This window comes from Callithrix jacchus, chromosome 20 (assembly GCF_049354715.1).
Source record: "Callithrix jacchus isolate 240 chromosome 20, calJac240_pri, whole genome shotgun sequence".
NCBI lineage: Eukaryota > Metazoa > Chordata > Mammalia > Primates > Cebidae > Callithrix > Callithrix jacchus.
This window is the reverse complement of record NC_133521.1, coordinates 45,366,084-45,385,482: the sequence shown is the minus strand read 5'-3', so window position 1 is coordinate 45,385,482 and position 19,399 is coordinate 45,366,084. Positions and strand designations below refer to the sequence as shown.

Below are 19,399 nucleotides of genomic sequence, written 5' to 3'. Positions count from 1 at the left end.
GAGGGAGCGAGGGGCTTGGCCAAGTGGGAGGTCCTGCAGGGTTTGGAGTGAGTGATACTTGGAGCATTTACGCTTCTAAGCAAACCGCCTTTGAGGTCCAGCTCTGGTGACTCTGGAGTGTGTCGAACTGTGCATTTCAAACACAGGCACAGCGTGTTACAGTTCAGACGTGACAGCCCAGTCCAGTCGCGCTGACTGGAGGACAGCTGACCAGGCTGTGGCTCCGCGGCACGTCCAGGGAACGAGGCTCACGTGTGCCTGCTTGCTTTCCTAGGAAGACCTGGAGGCGCTCATAGTCCATTTCCAGACACTCGATGCCAGGAAGACTGAGGTTGTGGAAACTCCGTGCTCCCCGCCCTCACCAAGGTGAGCAAGCCGCGTTTTTTGCCTTGTGTGTCTGTTTCTTTTTCTTCCATCGATTGAAAAACTGCTTTAAATAGCACCATGTCTCATATATGACCAGGCACTTGAGACTTTCATGAGTAAAACCTGTTCCGGTCCCTTTCTTCTGTTCAGCGTTATTGTCCTGCAGAAAGCAGGGGGCGGGGACTCCAGCACAGCTGCTCCCCGCCAGGCTCCTGTGCTGGGATTGAAAGGTCTTGGAAGGTCCTGATGTGTGCATGAAAGCATTGCCCCAGTGAGCTTTTCTTTAGTTCGTTGTTTTTTTGTTTTTTTTGTTTTTTTTTTTGAGACGAAGTTTCCCTCTTGTTGCCCGGGCTAGAGTGCGGTGGCATGATCTCGGTTCACTGCAATCTCCGCCTCCCAGGTTCAAGTGATTGTCCCGCCTCAGCCTCCCAAGTAGCTGAGATTGATTACAGGCATGCGCCACCACGCCCAGTTAATTTTGTATGTTTAGTAGAGACGGGGTTTATCCACGTTGTTCAGGCTGGTCTCGAACTTGCGACCTCAGGTGATCCGCTTGCCTCGGCCTCCCGAAGTCCTGGCATTACAGGTGTGAGCCACTGCGCCTGGCTTCTTTGGTTCTTAAGGTAGTTTAAAAGAGCGTATTGTAGGCAGAAAGCTGAAAATCACCATGACTTTTTGCTGTGTTTGTAATGCTTTTAAATTCTCAAGTGAAAAGTTTCTTAAACATAAATTGTGTATAAGCCATTTTAAATGAATTTGAAAATTATGTACAAACATTGCAAGCCCGTAGGATTTCAAACACGTGGGATGAGCTGGAATGAGAAATGGTTTTGCTTTATTTCCCTCAGTAGGAGATGAACCTTGCAGGATTTTCCCTCTGAATAAAGCTGCTGCAGGCCCAAGTGGAAACCGGTGTTCAGCCCTTCTGCAGCGGGGGTCGTGATTGTGCTGCCTTTGCCTCGACTAGCTGCACCCACCGGCCTCAGAGGCAGGGTTATCACCTGCACAGAGGTGGGAGGAGCGTGGTGATCAGTCCCTGAGCAGAGTGAGTCCTGTTGGGGCCACTCCCAAAGGCACTCCTTCCTGGTTTCGCTTGAATGTCCATTAGGATTTGAGTTTTATTCCCCCCCCTTTTTTTTTCTTTTTTGAGACTGAGTCTTGCTCTGTCACCCAGATTGGAGTGCAGTGGGGTGGGGCGACGTTGGCTCACTGCAGCCTCTGCCTCCCAGGTTTAAGTGATTGTCCTGCCTCCGTCTCCTGAGTAGCTGGGACTATAGGAGTGCTGGCTGATTTGTGTATTTTTAGTAGAGACAGGGTTTCATCATATTGGTCAGGCTGGTCTTGAAGTCCTGACCTCAGGTGATGCACCCGCCTGGTCCTCCCAAAATGCTGGGATACAGGCGTGAGCCACCGCGCCTGGCTGTTCTTACCTTCAGTTCGTATGCTGTCCTCAGGGCCGAATGTAAGTTACATGTGGTGAATGTACATTTTTTTGTTTTGAGATGGAATCTTGCTCTGTTGCCCAGGCTGGAGTGCAGTGGCATGATCTTGGCTCAGTGCAACCTCTGCCTCCTGGGTTCAGGTGATTCTCTTGCCTCAGCCTCCCTAGTAGCTGGGATTACAGGCATGCGCCACCACAGCTGGCTAATATCTGTGTTAGTAGCAACAGCATTTCACCATATTGGCTAGGCTGGTCTCAAACTCCTGACCTCAGGTGATCCACCGGCCTCAGCATCCCAAAGTCTTGGGATTATAGGCATGTACCACTACACACAGCTAGAATGACCAGTTTTTAAATGTGCACACCATCAGAACTGGCTCTGTGTGACTTCCCTGGAAAACGGGGCATGGCACCAGCTGCATCTGTACTTCACCTTCCTGTGTGGCAGAAACACTTGGGCTGGTGCGGCTGCAAGCTGGGTCGGGGCCTCAGCTTGGGCCCTGTGGGGATCGTTTCCCAAGTTGTGTTTGGTACTTTTCTGCAGAGATTCAGTAGGTGTTCAAGTGAAAAAGGATTCAGGGTGAGAGAAATTTGGGAAACACTCTTTATTCTTTTTTTTTTTTTTTCTGAGACAGAGTTTCACCCTTGTTACCCAGGCTGGAGTGCACTGGCCTGATCTTGGCTCACCAAAACCTCCACCTCCAGGGTTCAAGTGATTCTCCTGCCTTGGCCTCCCAAGTAGGTGTGATTGCAGGCATGTGCCACCATGCCCAGCTAATTTTTGTATTTTTAGTAGAGACGGGGTTTCACCGTGTTGGCCAGGCTGGTCTTGAACTCTTGACCTCATGATCCACCCCCCTCAGAGCTGATTACAGGTGTGAGCCACCATGTCCAGCAATTACTTTCAACTGAAGTGGTCGTAATGTCTTTACTTACTTTTTTTCTTTTTTTGACACATGAGTCTTGCTCTGTGGCCCAGGCTGGAGTGCAGTGGCACAGTCTTGGCTCACTGCATCCTCCACCTCCTGGATTCAAGTGATTCGCCTGCCCCAGCCTGGCCCACGCTTTTTAAAAAATAATTTTCTTATTTCTCTTTTTATGTGAAAGAAGCAGAAAGTCTATATTTTTTAGATGGGAAGGTATTTGGCATGTATATTGAAATACTTAGATACTGAAATTTTTTTTTTTTGCTTTGATACAGAGTCTTGCTCTGTCGCCAGGCTGGAGTGCAGTGGCGCAATCTCGGCTCACTGCAACCTCCACCTCCTGGGTTCAAGCGATTCTTCCGCCTCAGCCTCCCGAGTAGCTGCACAGGCGCGTGCTACCATGCCCGGCTAATTTTTATATTTTTAGTAGATACAGTGTTTCACCATGTTGGCCAGGATGGTCTCCATCTCTTGACCTCATAATCCACCTGCTTTGGCCTCCCAAAGTGCTGGGATTACAGGTGTGAGCCACTGCACCCGGCCAAGACTGAAATTTTAAAACAGTTTTGAGGTGATTGGAGAGGAAAGGCTGTTAAAAGAGGATGGTTCTGAGGGCCAGGTGTGGCGGCTCAGGTCTGTAATCCCAGCACTTTGGGAGGCCAAGGTGGGCAGATCAGAAGTTCGAGACTAGCATGGACAACACAGTGAAACCTTAAAAAATACAAAATCTCTACTAAAAAATACAAAAATTAGCTGGGAATTGTGGTGGTCACCTGTAATCCCAGCTACTCAGGAGGCTGAGGCAGGAGAATTGCTTGAACCCAGGAGGTGGAGGTTGCAGTGAGCCGAGATTGTGGTATTACACTCTAGCTTGGGTGACAAGAGGGAAACTCCATCTCAAAGAAAACAAGGCTGGGTGCGGTGGCTCAAGCCTGTAATTCTAGCACTTTGGGAGGCCGAGGCGGGTGGATCACGAGGTCAAGAGATCCAGACCATCTTGGTCAACAAGGTGAAAACCCCTCTCTACTAAAAATACAAAAAATTAGCTGGACATGGTGGCGCGTGCCTGTAATCCCAGCTACTTAGGAGGTTGAGGCAGGAGAATTGCCTGAACCCAGGAGGCGGAGGTTGCGGTGAGCCGAGATGGCGCCATTGCACTCCAGCCTGGGTAGCAAGAGCGAAACTCCAACTCAAAAAAAAAAAAAACAAAGGACAGTTCTGGAACTTTTGATTCATTAATAGGGGCATCTGGACCTCTTCCTGCCTAGGGACTTTTTTTTTTTTTAAGCAACCAGACACTGTCAGCCCAGCTGCAGGGCTGTCCTGGGAGTGTGGCCCTGGGCACTGGTAGAGGGGCCAGAAGGTTGGCACCTGTGCTGCTTTTCTGGATGCCAGGCTCTCCTTTAAGGAAGTGTAGAGGCACCAGTCTGTGGTGATAGAGGATTCTGTGAGGAAGGGGATGGCGCTCAGGCGGGGATTCGGGGAGACCTGATGACCTGCTGCTTGTGTCTCTTGTAGGTTAAATGCCTCCCTCTCGGCTCATCCTGAGAAAGATGAATTAATCCTTTTCGGAGGTGAATATTTCAATGGCCAAAAAGTAAAGTATATATTTTTTCTTTTCTTCCCGTATTGCATGAGTATCATTTGATAGAAAGTTAAGGCAGTGACATCAAATACGCATTGGCCCTTTCACCCACCTCATACCACGCGCTTGAGCTGTCAGACCTGATGTGAGATGTCACCAGGACTGTCCAGGCCCTGGCGTGACTGTTGATGACATCAGTGGTGCTGTGGTCTCCGTTCCTGGGACTTAGGAGCCTGGCTCTGCGTTGTCGCTCTTGATGGGCGCAGCCCTTGTTGTGGATGATTGTTCTGTTCTTCCTCCTGGTGGGTTTCCAGATTTTACCCTCAGCTTCCAGCTTGTCTTAAATGGGAAAAGTGCGGATACATCGTAGGGCTACTTTTTGTTTGAGCAGGCCAGGAAGATCTGTGTTTCAGAATTGTATGTGAAACAGCAAAGCAGGAGCTCACCTTCCCTGCAGCCTGGGATGGCCCTGGGGGATAGACTGCACTTGTCCATCTTCCTCTCTGAGCTTTTGTGCATTTAGAAACTAGGCTTGGCTGGATGTGGTGGCTCACACCTGTAATCCCAGCCCTTTGGGAGGCCGAGGCGGGCAGATGACCAGAGGTCATGAATTTGAGACCAGCGTGCCCAACATGGTGAAACCCAGTCTCTACTAAAAATACAAAAATTAGTCAGGCGTGGTGGCGCACACCTGTAATCCCAGCTACTTGGGAGGCTGAGGCAGAGAATCGATTGAATCCGGGAGGCGGAGGTTGCAGTGAGCCAAAATCATGCCACGGCACTCCAGCCTGGGCGACAGAGCAAGGCTCTGCCTAAATGAATGAATGAATGAATGAATGAATGAATGAATGAATAAAATGACCAATCCTAATAAACAAGGGCTTTCAGTACCTTTCACATTCATGGGCCTTGTGGGCGTCCGGTCATTTTCATGGCGTTGTCACCCCAGAGGGCCCCAGGGAAGCAGCCACATGGCCTCCCTGTGCTGTATGGTTTACGTTGCTTCAGGATGTCAGTTTCCAGGGAGTTGTAATGCTTAGATTGTTCTCACCGCTGCCCTGGAAGTGTATCGTTCGTGACACTGACACGCCTCTTCCTTCCTGCAGACCGTCCTGTACAATGAGCTCTATGTCTACCATATCAGAAAGGACACCTGGACCAAAGTCGACATCCCCAGTCCACCTCCGAGGCGCTGTGCTCACCAGGTAGTGTCCTCCCTCTGTTCCCATGTGAGAGTCTGGTAGACATGTGGAGAGTTGATAGGTGACGGTGGCTGATGGGGAGGGACTGGGCTGTGCGATCCCGTGGCTCTGCTGTTCGCTCCCTTGGATTCTTTACTCAGCTTCTTCACTGGGAGACGAGGGGGGTGAACGCCTGCTCCCCAGGGGCACGAGGATCCTGTGAGATATTCCATGTAAAATATCCGGTGTCATGCCTGGCGTGTCCCAGCCACCAGCAGAATGCTCACTTCTACTCGAGGCCCACGGTCTGGACTAGATGGTGAAGATAGAGCTGGGCGTTTGGGAAAGGTGCGCATGGTGGAGGGAAAACAATGGTATCAGCAGAAAATGAGTGGTAAGGGGTAACGGAGAAGGAGCACTGACTTAGCATGCTGCCAGCTCGGTCCTCACACGGCAGAGCGCCGTCGGAGCCATCACATCCTGCTGGGGAAGGGGCCCCGGCGTCGGACGTTCGGTAAGCTCCGGAAGGTTGGGTCCTCTGTCCTTACCCTTGGTTCCACTCTGTTACGGTTGGACTTGCACAAAGAATAATTTGAGTGCCTGCCTCTCCGGTGCGGAGAAAGATCATCACACCAGGCGACCACAGCATGATTCACACATCCCTCTGAAATAGTTCCTTCCCCCTTTGCTGATTCTGTGCTTAGAAGTCACTTGCTCATGAAGCTGGGTCTGTGAGGAGGACATGCCTGCCAGAGCTTAGTGAACATCCCGTGCAGATGCAGGCTTGCAGGCATTTGGGCGGGTTTAAAACTAGATTTTTATACTCTTGGATTTCTGTTTTGGTTTGTTTTTTGAGGCAGAGTCTCACTCTGTCACTCAGGCTGGAGTGCAGTGGCGCGATCTCGGCTCACTGCAACCTCTGTCTCACAGGTTGAAGCAATTCTCCTGCCTCAGCTCCTGAGTAACTGGGACTACAGGCGCCTGCCACCATGCCTGGCTCATTTTTTGTATTTTTAGTAGAGACGAGGCTTCACCATGTTGGCCAGGCTGGTCTCAAACTCATGACCTTGAGCGATCTGCCCACCTCGGCCTCCCAAAGTGCTGGGATTACAGGCGTGAGCCACTGCACCTGGCCTTTCTCACCTATTCTTTTCTGTTCTAATTACTGTTGTTGACTCCATTCTTAAACAGTTGATGCCACGAAAGCCTTTGTGTTTTTCACTTGCGCCTGACCTGTCATGGTTTGTTTTTGAGGGTTTTTCTCTGGTGTGTGATGTGGGTGAGATTGGGAAGTATGGATCTCTGGGTTTTGGTGTGAGTTGCTATGAGGCCCACAGGCTTGTGAGTGGCCATTCGCTTGCCTTTTCTGACCTGAATCTTGTAATCGTATTGGATGACTGGGATTGTATTAGGTGACTAAGGTGCCTTCTACATTTGAATTTTTGTTTTATTTTTTTGAGCCAAAGTCGTGCTCTGTCTCCCAGGCTGGAATGCAGTGGTTCTGTCTCGGCTCACTGCAACCTCCGCCTCCTGGTTCAAGCAATTCTCCTGCGTCAGGCTTCCAAGTAGCTGGGATTGCAGGCAGACACCACCACATCTGGCTACTTTTTGTATTTTTAGTAGAGAAGGGATTTCACCACGTTGCCCAGGCTGGTCTTGAACTCCTGGCTTCAAGTGATACCCCCACCACAGCCTTTGAGAGTGCTGGGATTACAGGCGTGAAATGAGCCGCTGCGCCCAGCCTGTATTAGTGTTCTGTACATTTGATTTTGCTCTCTTTGTGATGTTTCTGGAAGTTAAATTACATGTACATTAGACTGTAATATTCTACAGGGGAATGGAAATCTTTGTCTTCCTTTATTTTCTCTCTCATTTTGAGTAGTTTTTGTTGCCCTTCTTCAAGATTAGTGGATGTGCTGTGAACTATGTATTTATATGTATTTTTTTTCAGCTCTAGAAGTTGTTTGGTTCTCGATTATAGTTTCTACTTAGTGTGTTCACATCTTCCTTTAAATCTTTGAACACGTTTAATTGATTACTGCCCTTGTCCTATTCTCTCGTCTCATTTCCAGTTCTGTTTCTGTCCACTGATTTTTCTCCTGTTATTACTTTATATTTTCCTGTTAGCACCGTGTGCTTAGATGCAGGACTTTGTGGATGCTGCCGATTGAGCGTCTGGATTGTTTTATTTTTTTCTTTCTTTATATTTATTTATTTGTTTGTTTATTTTGAGACAGAGTTTTGCTCTTGTTGCCCAGGCTGAAGTGTGATGTCACAATCTTGGCTCGCTGCAGCCTCTACCTCCCAGGTTCAAGTGATTCTCCTGCCTCAGCCTTCTGAGTAACTGAGATAACAGGCATGCGCCATCACGGTCAGCTAATTTTGTGTTTTTAGTAGAGACGGGGTTTCTCCACGTTGGTCAGACTGGTTTCGAAACGCCGACCTCAGATGATCCACCCATCTCGGCCTCCCAAAGTGCTAGGATTACAGGTGTGAGCCACTGTGCCCGACGTTTTATTTTAATTATTTATTTTTTGAGACCAAGTCTTACTCTGTCACCTGGGCTGGAGTGCAGTGGTGGGATGTCGGCTCACTGTAACCTCAGCCTCCCAAGTAGCTGCGATTATAGGTGTGCGCCACCACACGGCTCATTTTGTATTTTTTTTAGTAGACAGGGTTTCACTATGTTCATCAGACTGGTGATCCACCACTTGAGGTGGGATTGCAAGCTGGGATTGCAGTGTGCTGGGATTGCAGGTGTGAGCCACTGCTCCTGGCCTGAGAGTCTGGATTTTTCCACCTGGGAAACAGTGTTGCGTTTTGTCTTGGCAGGTGATTCAGTCCTTGCAGATCATCTTGATCTCTCTTTTTTCTTTTCCCACCTCCTCCCGACTCTCATCTTGATCTTTTTGTTGCTGTGTCTAGGGCTAGCTCAGCCCTCACGGTGGCCTTCCTGCAGTCTCTACTGAGTGCCTTGTGTGATCAGCAATGTCTTTCTATCCCATCTGGTTGGAACTTGCCTCTTTCCAAGCTCCGTGTAAGCTCAGATAGTTCTCATGCTTTTGTCTTCACAGTGGTGGCTCCTGGGTCTCACCCTGCCAAGGTACAGCTTAGTGTACAGAGACTCCAAGGGGCGCTTCTGTGCAGATTTCTAGGGCTCTGTCTCTCATAGCTTCCTCTCTCCAAAACTGCCCTGCCACTTCCAGCTGCCTCTGTGTCCCTGAACTCTAGCCCTTGACTCCTCAGCTACCCAAGACTGCCTGCTCTGCCTGGGCCCCCTGTCCCTGCACCAGGGAGGAAGCTGTCTGCAGGTGCTGGAGTCAGGAGTCAGGGCTCCCTGGTGTGTTTCAGGTGCTAGAGTCAGGGCTCAGGGCTCCCTGGCATGTTTCAGGCTCTGGAGTCGGGTCAGGGCTCCCTGGTGTGTTTCAGGCTCTGGAGTCGGGTCAGGGCTCCCTGGCGTGTTTCAGGCTCTGGAGTCGGGGGTCAGGGCTCCCTGGCATGTTTCAGGTGCTGGAGTTGGGAGTCAGGGCTCCCTGGCATGTTTCAGGCTCTGGAGTCGGGGGTCAGGGCTCCCTGGCATGTTTCAGGTGCTGGAGTTGGGGGTCAGGGCTCCCTGGCATGTTTCAGGTGCTGGAGTCGGGAGTCAGGGCTCCCTAGCGTGTTTCAGGCTCTGGAGTCGGGGGTCAGGGCTCCCTGGCATGTTTCAGGTGCTGGAGTTGGGAGTCAGGGCTCCCTGGCATGTTTCAGGCTCTGGAGTCGGGGGTCAGGGCTCCCTGGCATGTTTCAGGTGCTGGAGTTGGGGGTTAGGGCTCCCTGGCATGTTTCAGGCTCTGGAGTCAGGGGTCAGGGCTCCCTGGCATGTTTCAGGTGCTGGAGTCGGGAGTCAGGGCTCCCTAGCGTGTTTCAGGCTCTGGAGTCAGGGATCAGGGCTCCCTGGTGTGTTTCAGGCTCTGGAGTCGGGGGTCAGGCCTCCCTGGCGTGTTTCAGGCTCTGGAGTCGGGGGTCAGGGCTCCCTGGCGTGTTTCAGGCTCTGGAGTCGGGGGTCAGGGCTCCCTGGCATGTTTCAGGCTCTGGAGTCGGGGGTCAGGGCTCCCTGGCGTGTTTGAGGCTCTGGAGTCGAGAGTCAGGGCTCCCTGGCGTGTTTGAGGCTCTGGAGTCGGGGGTCAGGGCTCCCTGGTGTGTTTCAGGTGCTGGAGTCGGGGGTCAGGGCTCCCTGGCATGTTTCAGGTGCTGGAGTCGGGAGTCAGGGCTCCCTGGCATGTTTCAGGCTCTGGAGTCAGGGGTCAGGGCTCCCTGGTGTGTTTCAGGTGCTGGAGTCGGGAGTCAGGGCTCCCTGGCATGTTTCAGGCTCTGGAGTCAGGGGTCAGGGCTCCCTGGCATGTTTCAGGTGCTGGAGTCGGGAGTCAGGGCTCCCTGGCATGTTTCAGGTGCTGGAGTCAGGTCAGGGCTCCCTGGCATGTTTCAGGCTCTGGAGTCAGGTCAGGGCTCCCTGGCATGTTTCAGGCGCTGGAGTCAGGTCAGGGCTCCCTGGCATGTTTCAGGTGCTGGAGTCGGGAGTCAGGGCTCCCTGGCATGTTTCAGGTGCTGGAGTCGGGGGTCAGGGCTCCCTGGCATGTTTCAGGCTCTGGAGTCGGGGGTCAGGACTCCCTGGTGTGTTTCAGGCTCTGGAGTTTCGTTTTTTTTTTTTTTTTTTTTTTTTTGAGATGAAGTCTCTCTCCGTTGCCCAGGCTGCAGTACAGTGGTGCGATCTTGGTTCACTGCTGCTTCTGCCCCTTGAGTTCAAGGGATTCTTCTTTCTCAGCCTCCTGAGTAGCTGGGACTATAGGCACACATCACCTCGCCTGGCTAATTTTCGTATTTTTAGTAGAGACGGGGTTTCACCATCTTGGCCATGCTGGTCTCAAACTCCTGACCCCCTGATCTCCCACCTCGGCCCTCCAGAGTGCTGGGATTACAGGTGTGAGGCACCGCACCCGGCCCACGAACACTTCCTTTTACGTGCACATTGTCCTTGTGGAGGGTAATTGAGTTAGCACTTAATGGGTAGGAAAGGGCTGAACAGTAGGAGGGCAGCTCTGTCACAGATACTCAGAGGTAAGGAAGACACTGCTAGGTTGTGCCGTGCATTGCTCATGTTTGAAGTAACTGGCTGTGTCCACTGATGGGATATGGCACTGTCTACATTTAAATGGATGTTTATTTTGCAGCCTAGGCAGGCAGGAGAGAACAGTGGCTGAGTGTGGGGCCGGTCACTTTGGAGGCCAGCTGAGACAGTCATGCGGTACTCAAGCCCTCACCACTGCCGGTCATCCATGGAGCGGGCCCTGCTGCTGTGTGACTGTGCTCTGACCTGTCCTTTCTTTTCACAGGCGGTGATGGTGCCTCAAGGTGGCGGACAGCTGTGGGTCTTTGGAGGGGAGTTTGCCTCTCCCAACGGAGAGCAGTTCTACCACTACAAGGATCTCTGGGTACTGCATTTGGCCACCAAGACCTGGGAACAAGTCAGGTAAGAAGCCGGGTGAGAAACAGCCCCAGGCACGGCTCCGCTGTGCTCGTGTGCTGAGCCCCAGCCACAGCTCTGCTGATCCCGAGTGCTGGGAGCAGACCTCACAATACCAGGGCTGGGAGGATCCTGGGCCACCGTCTGGGAGCCCAGTCTCGCTGAGTCCTGGGTGACTACGTTTTCTCTGGACCCTTCACAGAGAAGCCTGGCCCACGTGTGGAGGGCGCCAGCTGCCTGGCCTTGGTGACGGCACTGCCAGGATCAGCTGGGGCAGCCGTGCCTTGGGCTTGTTCTCCAGGTTCCTCCCGTCATCCACCACCAGCCTGTCGATGGCCATGTTACCATCCTGTCGCCTTCATATATGCGCTTGGGGGCAGCTGTAGGTACCCTGCTTGCTGGAAGGGGGGCCGATCCCCATCCATGTGTCGTTTACTGAAAGGGGGTGCTCTTTCTGTGTGAGGCAGGTAGGACACTGACATTTCTCTTGATGAACCCGCTCAGCCTCTGTTGGTTCCCCCTTCGTTGGGAATGTTGCTGCCAGGGTTTCTGATGTACATTTACCACAGGTATCTCCCATTAGTCAGGAGCTGCGTGTCTGTCTCCGTGTAGAGTCAGACGGTGTGTTTGCTTACCAGTTTTTGAAGAGAAGAAGCCGCCTAGTGAAATGCCAGACCGAAGTAGAGTTGTTAGCGTCTCTCTAGGTGTGGCTTGGCCTGATTGCCGTGGCTGCGACCCACCCTTACAGGCACCATCTCCTGCCATTAAAGTGGCAGAGCAGAAGTCCCTTTCCCAGGAGGCAGGCTGCTGCACACAGGCCTTCTCCACATCCGGGGCTTCGGCTGGGCGACGGTGCTCGCTGGAGCCCCAGCTTTGTTATGTCACGGTGAGCCTTGTTGGGGTGTTGGGGCCTGTTCTGACTCCACTGCTGTGCCTGGCTCGAGGCTGGCGGTGTTAACCAGTCAGATGAAGAGTCCACGTTGCACAGAGGGTGGAGGTAGATTCGCTGCACTGGGCGCATGTGCTGGAGGGCGGCATGACCTTGGCCTTACAGCAGGACCCAGAAGGCGCGGTGGGGTGGGGTGGGTTACTGTGTTCCCTAGCTTTTCAGTCCCCTTTCTCGTGCTTGCTTTGGAAAAGGTTCATCATTTTAGTCGGCACAGCAATTAGGAAATGACTTTGATGCTGAAAGTGGGTGTGTGTGTCTTGAAACTCATGTAAAGTATTTGCGCTCAGCAGGCGGTCGTCATCCTCTCGTCTCTTGTTTTTTTAACTATTCCTTTCAGAGCCCACTTGGGACTGATTTGCTTGTTCACATTTGGCAAATCGGGGTGTGTGTGTGTGTGTGTGTGTGTGTGTGTGACAAAGTGTTGCTCTGTCACTCAGGCTGGAGTGCTGTGGCGAGATCTCGGCTCACTGCAACCTCTGCCTCCTGGGTTCAAGCAGTTCTTCTGCCTCAGCCTCGCGAGTAGTTGGGACTACAGGCGCACACCACCAGGCCAGCTAATATTTATTTGTATTTTTTATTAGAGGTGGGGTTTCACCATATTGGCCAGGCTGATCTTGAACTCCTGACCTTGTGATCCGCCCACTTCAGCCTCCCAAAGTGCTGGGATTATAGGCGTGAGCCACCACGCCCAGCCTGATTAATTTTTGCAAATAGCATTTCCAAGGGAAATGGGGTACATGGGGGGTGCCTGGTCACTTTTAGAGTGGCCCTGGCCCCTTTCTTGGGCAGGCAGCCGCGGGTGGCAGCCCCTACCCTCGTGTGCAGCTCCAGCTGCATCCCACCCTGTTGGCTCAGCCACACGCAGGACATCCAGGCAGCTGCCTGGGGTCAGGACTGTCTGATAAACAGACATCTTGTTACTTGAGTGCTTGTTGAAATTAGAACAATTAAAACAGGAGGTTTGTTTTAATTACAGGGGAATTATGTCCTTCACTGTCTTCTTTTTGCCAGAATCATCGTTTGTGGAGATATCTGTCTCTGGTGGTGATTTCTGGTTCTGTGGGCCTAAGTAGTCATTAGCAAGGGAGACCTGTGGGGTGATGAACAGACCTGGCCAAGCATTGCTTTGAGATGTTTGCCTTGGCAGCCAGGGTGCGACTGGTGGGTCTGCAGGTCACCCTTGGAGGGGCGTGAGAAGTGTGAGTCTGATGAGGCACAGCCTGTTCTGAGTACAGATTTGGAGGTCAGGAAATTGAGGGTGTGCCCCTAAATTAATCAATCTTTCCTTTCTCTTCTTTTCTCTTTCACTTTTTCTTTCCCTTTCTTTCTCTTTTTTTAAATTTTTGATATTTATTTATTTATTTAGTAGAGATGGGGTTTCACCATGTTGACCAGGCTAGTCTCAAACTCCTGACCTCAAGTGATCTGACCGCCTTGGCCTCCCAAAGTGCTCAGATTTCAGGTCTGAGCCACTGCGCCCGGCCTCTTTTTCTTTCTGGTCTTTCTTGTGTCTCTGTCTCCTTTCTCTTCTCTTCTCTTCTCTTCTCTTCTCTTCTCTTCTCTTCTCTTCTCTTCTCTTCTCTTCTCTCTTTCTCTCTCTCCCCCCCCTTCCTCCCTCCCCCCTCCTTCCTCTCTTTCTCTCTTTTCGCGCTCTCTCTCTCTCCTTCCTTCTTCAAGAGACAAAGTTTTACTGTTGCCCTGGCTGGAGTACAGTGGTGTGATCACACCACGTTGATGTGTTGGCCAGGCTGGTCTTGAACTCCTGACCTCGTGATCTGCCTGCCTCTGCCTCCCAAAGTGCTGAGATTACAGATGTGAGCCACTGTGTCCAGCTTAAAAATTTTTTTTTCTTTTTTTAGAGATGGAGTCTTGTTATGTTGCCCAGGCTGGTCTTGAACTCTTGGCCTCAAGTGATTCTTCCACTTCAACCTTCTGAGTAGCTGGGATTATAGGCGTGAGCCTCTGTGCCGGGCTGAGCATCTTAATTTCTGTATGTCTGCTGCTCAGCAGGATTTGGTTACTGCTGCTTCACCTGTCTGTGATTGGGAGACACCTTACCTAGACCCTTACTCGGTTGTGAAGGCCCTGATGAGAGTCACAGTGGTAACAAATGGTCTGCAGGAGATGATGTTGGACAGCAGATGTCCGGGTCCCTTTCCACATTCTCTCCCACCATGTAGTCAGCTCAGGGTGCTGAGTGCTTGTCCTCATTAACACCAGGTGTCTTGACTGTCCTCATGGCCTCAACCTGCCCTCTTCCACCCTGTCCCTATGTTGTCTTGAAGACCTTCAATGTGGGTGACCCCCTTCTATTGTGTACCAGCTCCAAGCACATCTTAGCTAAGGTTTCCTGAGCAAGACATGCAGCAGAAGCCAGAATAGATGAATGGATTTGCCCATATAAAACAGGAAGGTCTTTGTGTGGAAAAGGACACCACAAGGAAAGTTAAAAATAGTGACCGGTGGGGAGAAAGCACCTGCAACATCAAGCAGAGCTCACATCAGGGACGGTGGTGCCCTCTGAAGCCGAGCAGCAGGCTGGGCAGAGGGCATCACGAGGCAGGCCGTATTTGTACATGGTTTGTGCAAAAAACATGTACAAAAGTATTTCCAAAAAACAGGATGCAGAACAACATATGCTTGGAAAAAGGCCTGCGTGTGCACATGCGTATGTAATTGCACGTGTGCGAGCGTGCGTGTGTGCATGTCCCTGTGTATGCATGGTTATGTGCGTGCATGTGTATGTGACAGAGTGAGCATGTGTGCATGCATATGTGGCGTGTGTGCTGGCACGCCTATGATTGTGATTGCATGCATGTGTGTGTGTGCATGATTGCATGCATGTGTACATGTCTGGGAGCGCGTCTGTGCATGCACCTGCATATGTGTGTGTGTACCTGCAAGTACACACCTGGAGAACCCGGTACGTGCACACCGTGTGCACAGGAGGAGATCTGTATCGTTCCTGAGGTTTCTTTCGATTTATTGATCTTTTCTTGATGTCATTTTTTGATGCTATTTTAATTACTGTAGCTTTATATTTTGATAACTTGAAAGATTTTTCTCATTTAAAGTCTTTGCTTTTTATTTCATGAGCTTTACCATCAGTTTTTCAAATCCTTATTTTTTTCTAAGACAGTCTAGCTCTGTCACCCAGGCTGGAGTGCAGTGGTACAGTCTTGGCTCACTACAACCTCTGCCTTGCTGGTTCAAGAGATTCTCCTGCTCAGCCTCCTGAGTAAGGGCCATTACAGGTGCCTGCAACTATGCCTGGCTAATTTTTGTATTTTTAGTAGAAACGGGTTTGCCATGTTGGCCAGGGTAGTCTTGAACTTCTGACCTCAGATGATCTGCCCACCTCGGCCTCCCAAAGTGCTGGGATTACAGGTATGACCCACCGTGCCCGGCCCTCAAATTCTGATTTTGAAAGTCCAGCAGAGTTTCAGTGGGATTGCACCTGCTGATAAATCGTGTTTATGGAGTGACACCATCATAATCCACAGTCACCCCCTCAGGAACACTGTACCTCTCTCCATTTAGTTGAGTTTATTCCTTTATTTAAAAATTTAAACCTGGACTGTGGTGGTGAGAGTGTCAAATCGAAACCACTGAACACCCTGGGAAGTTAGGGTTATTTATTTATAATTCTTCGGTCAACTTTAAAATGCCCTGAAGTAAAATTGCAGAATCGAGAGCAGGTGCAGTGGCTCATGCCTGTAATCCCAGCATTTTAGGAGGCCGAGCTGGGAGCATCACTTTAGCCCAGGAGTTTGAGGCCAGCCTGGACGACATAGTAAGACCCCATCTTTAACGAAGAAATGATCTGGGCACGCTGGTACATGTGTAGGCACAGCTGCTTGGGAGGCTGGGGTGAGGATCTCTTGAGCTCGAGAGTTGAAGGTGGCAGTGAGCTGTGATTGCATCTCTGCTGCACTGCAGTCTGGGCGACATGAGGCCCCATGACTTAAAACAAAATCAGAGTGCAAGGCTTACACTTTTATAAGGCCTTTGACCTCGTGTGTGATGGTTCTAACAGCCTCAAGGCAGGGCTCGTGCTGGGTGCCTGTGCGGGACACCCCTGTGTCGGGTTTTCCTACAGTGTTCTCTGTGCTCACCGTCGCTTCATAACTGGCAGACACCGGACTACAGCTGCAGCGCCTTGCAGAATGAGTCTCTCCTGCCCTGACAGGAAGGCCTTACGGGCGGCTTGTCTAGAGGGGCCATGTTTTGATTCGGGGCTTAGAGAACAGTTGGGGGTTTTCCTGGCACAGTGGCCAGCAGAGCCGTCCACTGGCAGAGACGAGGACCTTGTGTGGTGGTTCTCAAACCTTCGTACTCCACGTAGCCCCTAGGGAGCCCAGGAGAATGCTCCTTCCTGCCCTCCCACTGCAGACGTCAGTCCATTCAGAGCAGGTCTGAGGTGAGGTTGAGGAATCTGCGTTTTACCCTGACTTCCTTGCAGCCTCTCCACGATGCCAGTCCTGACAGCTCTGGACCGTAGACAGAGTCCAGTTATGATCTGATCAGCCTCGGTGACTGCTGGAAGGCATGCTTATTTTGAATACTTCGCAGCGGATATGAAACTGTTTAGCTGCTGCTTATAGGAAGTAAGAATATTCATGTAAAATACCTCTTAGAGCCTTAACAATGAAAATAGTGTAGGTTTTGCTTTTGTGAGTTACTCAAGATTGCAGAACGAAAGCATTCTCTATGGTTGTGTGGTGGGGCGGACTCTGAGTGCTGTACAGCCTGATTGATGGTCATGTCCTAGTGTAGCTGGGGACAGGGCAGGGGACTGCAGGGTGCAGGCAGCCTGTCGATTTCTCGGGCTGTGCTGCAGCGTGTGGGGTCCTGGTGCAGTGTTGCCTCTGTCTCTGCCTCTAACTGGGCTCGGTGGTTCATGCTTTACGTGGCCGCTGCCGAGAGAGGACTAACTGGGCTCGGTGGTTCATGCTTTACGTGGCCGCTGCCGAGAGAGGACTACTTTGGCTGTTTTTGTCATTTTTTTTTTAATGGATCTAAAAGGAAAGGTCAGGAGATTCAGCCACAATGAAGACTGTCTTTTGCCCTTTCTGGGGAAGATTGCTTTGGCAGGCCTTGTGCAGAGTGTGAGGGAATCCCCATGGGGTGGGCTTAATTCTTTTCAGAATTCCAGGAACAGCTCATCAGGAAACGGAGTAGAAGTTGCCACCATGATCCAATCCTGCACTGTGCATTGTTTTTTTAGTGAATATTTTTGACTCCTGTGGGGCGAGTTAGTTTTTCAGCCGAGGGGACCGAAGCAGTAGGAATGAAATATTGGTAAAGGTGCAGCGTCTGAATTCAGTATCTGGAGGAGTCTGTTCCTTGGCTTTTACGGTTTGTCTCGTAGGAAGGCAGAATAGAGTCCCTCCTGTTGTCACTTCTAACAGGGATGCGTATTTTGGGGTGCTATCTGATTTGAGGTGGGTTAATGCATAGCAGTGGTCCCCAGCCTTTTTGGCACCAGGGGACAGTTTCATGGAAGACAATTTTCCACCGATGGTGGGGTTGGGGGATGGCTTCAGGATGAAACTGTTCCACCTCAGATCATCAGGCGTTAGATTCTCCTAAGGAGCACATGCCTAGATCCTGCAACTCAAGGCCATTGCGTGTGCAGTTCACAATAGAGTTCATGCTCCTGTGAGAATCTGAGGCTGCTGGTTTGACAGGAGGTGGAGCTCAGCCGGTGATGCAGCAGCCGCTTTCCGGTTCCTGATGGGCACGTGGCCCTCCGTCCGGTCAGCACTTGTTGGGCGCTGTCTCCTGCGTTTTGGTTGGCTTGTGGCTGTTTTTGTAGCACATGGGATGACGTGGATACTTTGTAACAGTCTCACCCTCTTCTCCGTTCTAGCAACAGATAGGAATGCCTACCTCATAATGGTTGAAAATGAGGGAAAATAGTAATGGTGACTTCAAGATGAAAACTCAGGCATATGAGTGTCATCTCGTCGTTGGACGGCTGCATGTGGGCGTCACCTCGTTGCTGGACGGCTGCATGTGGCCAGCGCTTGCAGCTATTTTGAGGTCTCTTCAGTCTCGACCCTGAGTGGGAGGTGCCTGCAGAGCTGCCCCATTCTGACTTTGCAGCATAGATCTGTGTACTGTTTCTTATTTTTATTTCTGTATGTTTGTTTTAAATGTGCTGTGCTCATGTGAGTTTGAAGGGAGTTAGATGCAAAGGAAGGAGTTGTGTTCAGGGCGGTCGTGTTAATCATGGCGGGTGTGGGGAGGGCTGGGAAGAGGAGAGGGTGGAAGACTCCCCTTTTCCCTCTCATGTGAACAGATGCTGGTGACTGAAGGTCTGTCTGGTTCTTGGCAAGAGTGACTAGAAACTGAAACACTAAACAGGCCAGCACCTAGTGTTTGCAGAGGGTTTTTCTTTGACAAAGGTGTATCATCGTGGAGACAGGTCACAGCTGGGGGTGCAGACAGCTCCCAGGAAGGCGGGAGCCACACCCCCCCCCACCCCTGCTATGGTCCAGTCAGGCCTGGGCCCTCCCAGCGTCAGGCTCTGGAGCAGAGAGGGAGGTGGCTGCTCCTGGGAGCCCCTCAAAGTAGGGTTTCCCCTCTCCCCGCCGCCCGACCTGAACACCTCCTGTTGTGCCGCCCAGCCCAGGGCCTCTGGGATAGGGAGGAGAGAGGGAGTGGGGGCCCCCCTCGGGCCACACGTGTGTCTGGTCGGTGTGCTGGAGTTATCGTTTCCCTCCTCCATCATGGTGGGCCTGCCCTGCCTGCTGAGCTTGCTGGCTTAAACACTCACAGCCTGGTTAGATCCGCCTGCCACACGTGACAGTAAGCGCATCTCTAGGCACTCGCCACCTTCTCTCCCTGTCCCTCCCAGGAGCTGCAGGAGGTGGGGAGAGATTGGTCTCCTTCCACTGGTTTCTGAGCTGGTGCCGTCTGAGGGATCGTCTGACTCACAGATGGAGGCCAGGCCACTTCAGGACCGTGCCCGATAGGTGTTTCGTAACAGCTTTCTCTGAGATGTGATTCATATACCGTCAAATTGCCCTTTAAAAAGTATAATTCAGTGGTTTTTAGCATATTCACAGAATTGTGCAACCAACACGGTGATTTAAATTTAGTGCATTTTCATCCCCCAAAAAGAATCCCCATCTCCCCTGGCAGTCACCCCACCTTCCTCCATCGCTGGTCCCTGCTGCCTGCGTCTGTGGATCTGCCTATTCTGGGTATTTCATAAAAGTGGAATCAAACTACGGGCTCTTCTTTCTGTGTGATGCTGTCAGGACATATCCTGCTGTCCTGGATGTCAGTGTTTCACTCCTGTGACCGGATGGTGTGCTGGTGTGTGGACGACGTGCTGGCGCTATGAATTGCTGGCGCTATGGCCGGTGGGCCGGCGGGCCAGCGGTGTGGACGGCATGCTGCCGTGTGGGTGGTGCGCTGGTGTGTGGATGGGTCACGTTTTG

The 19,399-nt window shown here is 51.4% G+C and overlaps 1 protein-coding gene across 15 annotated transcripts in view; it reads left to right on the top strand.

Moving 5' to 3' along the window:
- The window catches only part of KLHDC4 (kelch domain containing 4), a 121,887-nt gene that overhangs the window by 57,003 nt on the left and 45,485 nt on the right, over window positions 1-19,399 (top strand). For 11 of the 15 annotated variants that reach the window (XR_013530249.1, XR_013530253.1, XR_013530250.1 and 8 more), the window contains 4 exons: window positions 275-366; window positions 4,252-4,330; window positions 5,425-5,523; window positions 10,869-11,005. Coding sequence is in view for 8 of the 15 variants with exons in the window: in XM_078357921.1 (XP_078214047.1) it covers window positions 275-366; window positions 4,252-4,330; window positions 5,425-5,523; window positions 10,869-11,005 (407 nt within the window). In the remaining 7 variants the exon portion in view is untranslated. The remainder of the gene's footprint in view (window positions 1-274; window positions 367-4,251; window positions 4,331-5,424; window positions 5,524-10,868; window positions 11,006-19,399) is intronic. The other 4 variants (XR_013530254.1, XM_078357926.1, XM_078357925.1 and 1 more) reach the window with 1 other exon arrangement.